This window comes from Microtus pennsylvanicus, chromosome 10, assembly GCF_037038515.1.
Source record: "Microtus pennsylvanicus isolate mMicPen1 chromosome 10, mMicPen1.hap1, whole genome shotgun sequence".
Lineage (NCBI taxonomy): Eukaryota > Metazoa > Chordata > Mammalia > Rodentia > Cricetidae > Microtus > Microtus pennsylvanicus.
The window spans coordinates 100,620,401-100,630,764 of NC_134588.1; the positions used below are offsets into that span (position 1 = coordinate 100,620,401).

The 10,364-nt window shown below is 44.2% G+C and overlaps 1 protein-coding gene across 1 annotated transcript; it reads left to right on the forward strand.

Moving 5' to 3' along the window:
* The first annotated feature begins 1,243 nt into the window (after positions 1-1,243).
* On the forward strand, positions 1,244-9,685 carry Srp9 (signal recognition particle 9). The gene is made up of 3 exons (XM_075989344.1): positions 1,244-1,435; positions 5,167-5,235; positions 8,627-9,685. The coding sequence occupies exons 1-3, from the start codon at positions 1,364-1,366 to the stop codon at positions 8,744-8,746; spliced, it is 261 nt and encodes an 86-aa protein (XP_075845459.1). The 5' UTR covers positions 1,244-1,363; the 3' UTR covers positions 8,747-9,685.
* The last annotated feature ends 679 nt before the right edge of the window (positions 9,686-10,364 follow it).

Genomic DNA, 10,364 nt, shown 5'->3' on the forward strand with positions numbered 1-10,364 from the left:
ATAAAGAATAAAAAGAAAAATACAAAGAAAAATATAGGCAAGAGGGAAGGTAAGATGGGGGAGAGAGAAAATTGGGGTTATAACTGAGTGGTAGGGACCTTGTCTAGCATGAGCAATCCCCAGCACTGTAAAAACAAAACAAAACAAAACACTGCTTAAAGCTGTCCAACGGAGAAGGAAAAGCAACTTATAGTAAAAGAAAGTATATTTTGGGGCCAGGAGTGAGGGTAGAGGGAATGAATATAAGAAAGCATGAAGGAGATTTCTGGAGATGAAAAATGTCCCATAAATTTATTATGACATTAGCTATATAGGGATATACCCCGTGGGTGTGTAATGTGTGTGTATGTCTTCCTTCAAAATTCATGAATGTATATTGTTAAAACCAATGCTTATCACACATAAAATATACCCCAATAAAGTTTATTGTAAAAACTATCTTGTGTCACGCATTGCCTGGAGTAAACGGGTCAATTTTCTTTCTTCCTTTTTTTAGAATTTATTTATGGGTGTTTTGCCTACGTTTGTGTTCGTGTAGCACCTGTGTGCCTGGTGCCCGTGGAAGCCAGAAAAGGGTGTTGGATTCTCTGGAACTGGAATTGCCGACAGTTGTGAGCTGCCATGTGGCTGGTAGGACTTGAACTCAGGTCCTCCGGACTAGCAGTCGGTGCTGTTCACTGTTGAACCCAGGCTCAAATTTCCTTCCTAGCAGATGCCACGAGGTGGCTTGCTTCGCTCCTTGCTTCTTCTCTTCCTCCATTCCCTAAACACTGTTCACATTAAGTAAGCTGCGGATCTAAAATGTGCTTGAGGTGTTTCGCCCTTCCCTGCTCACCTGCTCAGCTTTTATTACCTCTGTGAGCCTCACTCTTTCTTGCTCCATTTAACCAATACAAAGATCTACTACAGAAAGTTTTTGTTTGCATTCCTGTTGTCTCCCCAACTCCTTGACTGGGCTGTAAGTGTGACAGATGGGCCTTGTCATCACCACGACTGTAACTTGGGTGCCGGGTCACAGAGCTGCTTCTTGTGAAGCGGGAGCCTGATTTTTTAGCATCAATCACAGTCGGGAAAGAAGGCAGGGGCACAGTCACCACCCCTCCAGGCCTGCGGGCGGCGCTGTGGCAGCCGCCGGCCTCTCCTCGCTCCCGACGTCTCCAAGCGGAGGCCCCGCCCCTCACAGGATGCCTCCTGCCCATTGGGCCGGCGCGGCCGAGGCTGACCAATGGCGTGGGCGCTAGCGGGCCTCCATCTTTGTACGCCGGAGCTCAGCGCCGTGGGCGGTTGCGGAGGGAGGTGGGCAGCCGGGGATCGTGCCCGGCTATTTCCTCAGTGTCCTCGTCTCTCGCTGCCCGAAGCCGCGATGCCTCAGTTCCAGACCTGGGAGGAGTTCAGCCGCGCGGCCGAGAAGCTCTACCTCGCCGACCCCATGAAGGTGAGTCGCTAGCCGGGGCCGGGGTCTCTTGCGCCTGTGGCGCGGCTTTAGCACAGGCAGGAAGCAGCGTCTGTCCTCGTTCTCACTGCGGCTTCTGTGCCCTTCCGTCTCCTCTCGTCTGACTTGGGACCCAGTGAGGCTGCGACAGTGTCCACAGGACAGAGCCATTTCCACAGCGGTGGACTCTGCAGTGGCCTGCACCCGAGGAACTCCTAACTTCCGCTACGGCTTTGGTTGGTTTACGTGTCGCTAAGGCTGGTGCTCCGCCCCTGCACCTTCTCTTTCCTGTCCGTCACTTATTTTGGTGCTCCCTTCCCTTCCCTCAAAGGCGTGAGAGTACCTAATGTTTATATAACACGAGCTGTTTTTTAAAGCTATATATCGGGGCTGGGGAGAGGCTCAGCATGCGGAACTCATAAAAATGGAAAGAAAGAACCGACTCCCCAAACTTGTCTACACATCATATACACGCACATGCGCGCACACACAAATAATAAGTAAAAATTATAAAATACATTGGTGCTGGCAACTTGTTTGCCATTTCTTCAGTTGAGCAACATGCTGGAAGGTGTAACAAGATTTTGTCCAGAGGGCCTGATACAACAGGATAAACTTTTTAATTTAGTAAAAGAACGGTAAAGGATATACAAGCACACAGAAGGACTGTACTTGTAAGAATGTGGTGGTAGCTGTAGGGAAATGAAAATAGAAGTGACAGAATTGTAGTGATCAAAACATGTCTAGAATACAGGAGAGGAAGAACCTTACGTTTCTACCAGGTGACACAGTCTGCTGACCTACGGACTTCTGCTTCCTTAAAACCTTCCGTTAGTTTTTCAGTTTTCCCCCCTGACTGGGGAGGGATGTAGAGCATGAACTGCATTCTCAAGTTCCAAGATGATATGCTCTAAGAGCTTGAACTTAAGTCCAAACTGTGACTCTGAACCCCAGCCCATCTGATCCATGTAGGGCTAAAGAAGACAGCTTGTCCGGTCTCGGGAATGTTTGCAAAGATTGTGCCTTCTCTCCCCAGCGCATTTACCACGGAGCCCATGCATATCTTCTCACCCTTTATCACACTGATCCGCATGGCGTAAACGGAAGTGCTGTTGCTGGTGGGCTGAAGAAGAGACCGTTAGTTGGGCCTGTCTTCCTTCTCGTCCTTTACAGTCCTGTCCCTGCTGTCTGAAAATAGAGACACCCAAGTGTCCTCTGCTTAAAACCAGTTCTTCGCTTGGCAGTGGTGGTGATGCACTCCTTTAATCCCAGCACTTGGAAGGCAGAGGCAGGCGGATATCTGGGAGTTTGAGGCCAGCCTGGTCTACAGAATGAGTTCCAGGACAGCCAAAACTACACAAAGAAACCTTGTCTCGGGCTGGAAAGATGGCTTAGAAGTTAAGAGCATTGCCTGTTCTTCCAAAGGTCCTGAGTTCAATTCCCAGCAACCACATGGTGGCTCACAACCATCCGCAATGGGGTCTGGTGTCCTCGTCTGGCCTTCAGGCAGAATATTGTATACATAAAAAAAAAAGAAAAAAGAAACCTTGTCTCAAAAACAAACAACGAAGACCAAAACTTCCCCCAAATTGTTCTTCATTGATTACTGAATTCTCACCCACTCATTTCTAGACTTGCTGAAGCCAAAGAATGAATTAGATCTTTATTCAGAACGCTGCTTTCGACAACGTTTTAAAAATGATTTATTTATTATGTTATAGAGTGTTCTGCCTGCATGTATGCCTGCAGGCTAAAAGGCACCAGAACTCATTACAGATGGTTGTGAGCCACTGTGTGGTTGCTGAGAATTGAACTCAGGACCTCTGGAAGAGCCACCAGTGCTCTTAACCACTGAGCCAACTCTCCAGCTCCTAACCTTCTTTATAGGAAAATATGTGTTTTTCAAAGCCACTTCCTAAGAAAAGTGGCTTTTGCCCCTTTCCCAGTATAATCTACTTTTCTCCTTTAGTATTTTTTACCAGTATCTTTCTTTCTAGAACTTTAATTCATTCTGTCTTGTGTCGGATTATTTTGGTTTGCAGAACTCAAAGTCTTTGAGTGGAACCTTGAGTCTTTGTCTCTGTGACCCAGCTGACAATGGATACCCATCTTATGGTACCATTAGCCCCGTAACTCTCCATGAAGACAATGAGTGTTTTTAGTCAACAGTCAAAATCCCACATTGTTGTCTTGCTTAGTTTATCTTTCAAATAAAATTGGTTTCTCTTTGTTCCTACAAACTAAATTTCAAAAATGTAATAGTTCAGTGAGTAGGTTAGGTACTGTAAACATAGGTAGCTATTTTATATTCTGGGTGAGTTCCTCCTCTGTTGTCACCCAGACAAACCTCTTAGAGGTGTAACTCTTAAGACCCCAGCAGGGCACAGTGCAGTCGGACGAGCTACAGGTTGCCATGCTGAAACCACTTTAAATTTGTGGGCTTTTGGAATTGGCTCGGGGCAGGAAAGGGCTGATGATCCTTAGTGTTTTGGTTTTAAAGTTACCTAAACGGGAGTTACTGATAGCGAAATGCTGACTCTGCCTCAGTCGCTGTGTTTGCATTCATCACCGAGAGAAAGAAACGCTCACAGAAGCTGAAGTTTGGGCTGCTGTTATAGCGGTGTGCTAATGCCCAGATTACGTCGTGGCTACTGAAGTCTAGAATTGCGAGCAATGGGAAGTGTCCCGTGACACAGTGCTCACTGTTGTGAGTGATCCTGGCTTTGGGAAGCCATGGGGACCTTCCAGGTGGATCCCCTCAAGGTAACAGAGCCTCCCTCGTGCTTGTGATAAAGATGGCATGTGCTGAGGAGTCTGACCTGCCTTCTCGGGGGAGGTGCAGCGGACTGCCCTCGGCTCGGTTTCCTGAGGGATGGAGTTGGACTTCAGCCATTCCTGCTTCTTACCACCCCCTTCTGTTTTACTAACAAGAGTGCCAAGCCACCTCACAGACATTCCTTGATGTGTGTATTGGGAATTTTAGTACATTTCTTCAAACTAAAAGTACAGTACCCAACTTTAAAAACAAAAGGTTGATTTTTGCTTTTTTAAATAGGGCTGGGGAGACAGCTCTGTGAGGAAAAGGCTGTGTGAGCATGGGAGCCCAATGTTGGACTCAGCCCCTGCACAGTCTGGGCATGGTGTACATCTGTGACTCTAGCCCTGAGTGGCTAGAGAGTAGGAGGGTGGCAGCAGATTCACTGGCCACCAGCCTAGCCAGTCAGTGAGCTCCAGGTTCATTGAGAGACCCTCTCAAGAATGAAAATGGACAGGGCTGGGAAGGTGGCTCTTGCAGAGGGCCAAGGTTTGGTTTTCAGTACTGTACCCAGATCGCAGCTCACAACCATCTGTAACTACAGTTCCAGGGACCCCAGCACCTTCTTCTGGCCTCTGCTGGCACTAGGCACTCATTGTGGTGCACAGACATACATGCAGGGCAAGTGTCTAAACACATAAAATAAAAAGTCTTTAAAAACAGAGTGAATAGAGCACATAGCTCTGCGTACGTGTGCACATATGTACCATGTGCACACATCTAAAGCATAAGGAGAACAGATGTAATGGAACTAACGGCTGGCTTCTCCCTTTACCTCATGTCAGTGAAGAGGCTATAGTGGAAGCGCTTTCTCGGGTGTCTGGGGCATTCACTCTAAAGAGCTTTTGCACGATTGATGAAATTGTGTATGCATTGTGCTATCTATTTTGCTCTTTTTAAGTAAGTAATTTTATTGCAGGTACGCGTGGTTCTCAAATACAGGCACGTTGATGGGAATTTGTGTATCAAAGTAACAGATGATTTAGTTGTAAGTATACATTTTTATTTGTTTTGGGGCTTCTGAGTTTGTTTCCTTGAAGTTGTTTATTTAGAGTTCATGCAGATGACCTATCTAGGGTACTTATTGTGCATGCATTCCATAGCGAAGAACTTCATTCTTCTTTTGGTTTTTGAGACAGGGTTTCTCTGTAGCCTGGACTGTCCTGAAACTTGCTTTGTAGACCACGCCAGCTTCGAACTCACCAAGATTCGCCTGCCTCTGCCTTCAAGTGCTGGGACTGAAGACATGTGCCACCACCATCTGGTTAAAGCTGTTCTTTTAGATTCAGGAAGTAACTGAACTTGCTTCATGAAGGCAATGTGCCAGCAGTGGCTAACAGTTGCTTTCTTCAGGCCTTAAGCCAGAAAAACATAGAGACTAAAATTGAGCAGGTTTCCTTTCTCATGGTGAGAAATAAATCATAAATAGTAAATTTTATATATATAGTTTGTTGTTGTTTGAGACAGGTTTTTTTTTTAGTTGATTTTTATTGAGCTCTACATTTTTCTCTGCGCCCCTCCCTACCTCTCCCCCAAGGTCCCCATGCTCCCAGTTTACTCAGGAAATCTTGTCTTTTTCTACTTTCTACTTCCCATGTAGATTAGATCGATGTGAGTCTCTCTTAGTGTCCTCATTGTTGTCTAAGTTCTCTGGGATTGTGGTTTGTAGGCTGGCTTTCTTTGCTTTATGTTTAAAAACCACCTATGAGTGAGTACATGTGATAATTGTCTTTCTGTATCTGGGTTACCTCACTCAAAATGATGTTTTCTAGCTCCATCCATTTTCCTGCAGAATTCAAGATGTCATTTTTTTTCTGCTGTGTAGTACTCCATTGTGATAATCCTTATCCATTCTTCAGTCGAGGGGCATTTAGATTGTTTCTAGGTTCTGGCTATGACAAACAACGCTGCTAAGAACATAGTTGAACACATGTCCTTGTGGGCACGATTGAGCATCCTTTGGATATATACCCAAAAGGAAGGTTGTTTTCTAATTTTCTGAGAAATCGCCACACTGACATCCAGAGGGGTTGTACCAGCTTGCTTTCCCACCAGCAATGCAGAAGTGTTCCCTTTTCCCCACAACCTCTCCAACACAAGTTGTCATCAATATTTTTGATCTTGGCCATTCTTACAGGTATAAGATGGAATCGCAGAGTTTTTTGATTTGCATTTCTCTGATGACTAAGGATGTTGAACATTTCCTTAAGTGTCTTTCAGCCATTTTAGATTCCTCTGTTGAGAGCTCTCTGTTTAGGTCTGTACTCCATTTTTTTTTTATTGGATTATTTGTTCTTTTGATGTCCAGTTTCTTGAGTTCTTTGTATATTTTGGAGATCAGACCTCTGTCTGATATGGGGTTAGTGAAGATCTTTTCCCATTCTGTAGGCTGTCGTTTTGTCTTGTTGAGAGACAGGGTCTTTCTATGTAGCTCTGGCTGTCCTAGAACTTGCTATGTACTTGAACTTCACAGGATGCTAGGATCAAAGGCACCATGCCTGGCTCCATAAATAATGTATTTGAAGCCACACCAGGGGCTTGTTCTTGTTTCTCCATTCCTTCTTCCTTCCCTCTGTGGCTTGCCCTTCGTGCCCTCCACCAGTCTGCTCCTGATGTGAGCGCCACCGTGCTGTGATGAGATCTAGCCCAGTGCTCTCATTAGTTCATGTTCATTTGATCTCTGCCACTTGCAGTATGAAGACCATTCTCTATGGGAAGTTTTAGCCCTTGTAGCTTTATGTTGGCCTTGCTTTTCTGTGTTCCTGTCTTTGCTGATCATTAGATGTTTCCCCGTAAATACTGTGCTTTATCAGTATTCTGGCCTTGATTATCTTTTTGTATCACTTCTTCTAGAATAGTCCATTCGATTCCTACAGTCTAGTACTTTCTGTATTTGTGTCTGCTTACAGATTTGTACATTGGACTCCTGTTTTTCTTCTAAGGATCTGACTAACTCTGAAGTCAAGTAACATTACTTCATTCATCCTTCCGAGTTAGCCTTCCAGCATGGAGCTTCTCACTCTTCATCTGGCTCCTCCTCTGTGGCTAGGAATGCTGTCAACCACCTGGCCAGAAACCTGGGCATAGTATTTGGTCCCTTCTTTTCTTTTATTGTTATGCCTACTGTTGGTTTATTTGAAGAAGTGGCATTTTGATCCCTGAACATGTCGTTCCTGCACTTGGCTAGGCGTCTGCACTTGCTAACTCAAGGCTTTCCTGCTTCTTCCTGTTGTCCCCAGCTGTCCATCTTCACTGATGCTCTTTCAGATTAGGACCATATTACTTGCCTGGCTTATTAGGATTGTCTCACAATAGTACCTGTGCATTTAGTTCATCCTGTGCACTGCCAGTGATCTTCCACACACACACACACACACAAAACTTCCCTCCCATTTTTTTTTGTTTTTAAATATTTATTTATTTATTTATTATGTATACAATATTCTGTGTGTATGCCTGAAGGCCAGAAGAGGGCACCGGACCTCATTACAGATGGTTGTGAGCCACCATGTGGTTGCTGGGAATTGAATTCAGGACCTTTGGAAGAGCAGGCAATGCTCTTAACCTCTGAGCCATCTCTCCAGCCCCTTCCCTCCCATTTTTCAAGGGCCATCTACATACTACATATGCACTACTACTGAGCATATCTCCAGCCCTGCCAGAATGACTTTTAAAAGTACAAACTTGAATGTTAACTCTCTTTAAAAAAAAAAATCCTTGACCTGCCACCCTCAGGTCCTTTCTGAAGTTTTTTCTGCATTGGATAAGAGACTATTCTCTCAAGTAGGAAATGTATAAATCTTGTAGCCCATGCTGGCCTGAACTTACTGTGTAGCTGAGAATGATCTTCAACTTTATTCATTTATTCTATTCTTGGTGTGTGGGTGTTTTGCTGCGTGTATGCCTGTGTGCATGCCTGGTACCTTAGGAGGCCAGAAGAGGGGAGCTGGAACCACTGGAACTTATAGACAGTAGGATTTAACTTGTCATTTTTGAGATGTTTCTAGAAGGAGTTTCTTTACATTTCGTCAGCAGCAGTGACATTTAAAATAACTAAGGGAGCCAGGCGGTGGTGGCGCACGCCTTTAATCCCAGCACTCAGGAGGCAGAGGCAGGCGGATCTCTGTGAGTTCGAGGCCAGCCTGTTCTTCAAGAACTAGTTCTAGGACAGGCTCCAGAGCTACAGAGAATCCCTTTCTTGAAAAACCAATAAATAAAATAATGGAGGGAAAGCAATTGTTGGATGTTTAGTGTGACTCCAGAGAGAATAGAGCAAAATAAGGGCAGATAAGACTCCCAGATATGTGACCACTCGCCTGCGTCCCTAATTACTAGTATCTAGCTTTGCTTAGTTTTTGTGTCTTTAAATTTTCTGACAGTGTTTGGTGTATAGAACAGACCAAGCTCAAGATGTAAAGAAGATTGAGAAATTCCACAGTCAACTAATGCGACTTATGGTGGCCAAGGAATCCCGCAATGTCGCCATGGAAACAGAATGAATGGTTTGAAAAGAAGACTGTTTGTATGTTCTTGGGAAGTAAATAGCTTTTGAAACTGAGAAAATGTTGGGAAGAAAATATTTATGTAACTGAGCTGTTGAGAACTGAGAGACCAGCTTGTGTTCTAAGGTTTGCTTTAGAGTGGGATGTCCGAGCTCTCAGTTAGAAGCCTTTATTTTTGGAAACTGAATAAGAAATACCTTAGCAGCTTTTGCAGATCATTTGATTTTGGGAAAATATATAATTATTTTTCTGGTAAATTCATATCAGTAATTTGTTGATGAATTAACAAGAAAAGTTCTTTCTAGATTGTGTTTAAGAGGAAATAAAATGTAACCTTTTGCTGTGTTGGCATGTTACTTTTGGAGCATAACATTTATGCTGTTTATAATAAAGTTGGCAGCTGGGGTTGCTGCTCTACAGTGAGCATGGTCTGGTTTATGAATTTTGAGTCTGCCTTTCCTCTCTTGCCGGGTTCACACTGTGTTTGAATAGAAGGGATTTATGGCAGCAGCTTGCTGAGTGGTGAGTGCCTGCGAGACTGGCTTTCAGTTATCTGAGGGCACAAGCGGAACGATGGTCTCTGTGATGGGCTGCAACCTCCTCTGCAGAATGTCCATGATGTGATTCCACACGTCGTCTCAGAGGGGTTAAGGGTTATTCGGATGAACTAAAGTATGGAGCATAGCATGCCTCTCAGAACTGTTGGGTTTCTAATAAGCCAAGAGTCTACTGTTTCATGTTTATCTTGTACTTGTAATCTGATTTCACCACCTAAGTATAACATCCCATGTTACCTGCTCGAGCAAAGGTACTAAAAATGTATTTTTTGTAAAAGTTTGTCATGTTGAGTAACATTTTAACTTGAAATTTTTATTAGTTATGAGAATTTTAGTCTGTTCTAGAGGTCAGTAAATAAAATATACTGTTTTTGTTGAAGCTTTGAATTTCTTGTGTAGATTTCTTTTCCTTTCCTTCTTTTTTTAAAATATTTATTTATTATGTGTATAATATTCTCTGTGTCTGTGTGTGTGTGCCTGCAGGCCAGAAGAGGCACCAGACCCCATTACAGATGGTTGTGAGCCACCATGAGGTTGCTGGGAATTGAACTCAGGACCTTTGGAAAAGCAGGCAATGCTCTTAACCTCTGAGCCATCTCTCCAGCCCCCTTTCTTTCTTTCTTCCTTCCTTCCTTCCTTCCTTCCTTCCTTCCTTCCTTCCTTCCTTCCTTCCTTCCTTCCTTCCTTCCTTCCTTCCTTTCTTTCTTTCTTTCTTTCTTTCTTTCTTTCTTTCTTTCTTTCTCTAGGGTCTCACTAGCTCACTAGCCCTGGTTGTCCTGGAACTCACAGAGATCCACTTGCCTCTGCTTCCCAGAGTTGGGACTAAAGGCCACCACACCTGATTTGTATGGATTTCTTGACTAGGGAATGCAGTATTCATTTAATCTGAAGTAAGGTGCTGAAAGTGAAGGTTTTTATTGGATATTTTTTATCTTTTTTTTTTTTTTCAAGACAGGGTTTCTCTGTAGCTTTGGTGCCTGTCCTGGAACTACCTCTTGTAGACCAGGCTGGTCTCGAACTCACAGGGATCCGAGAGATCTACCTACCTCTGCCTCCCG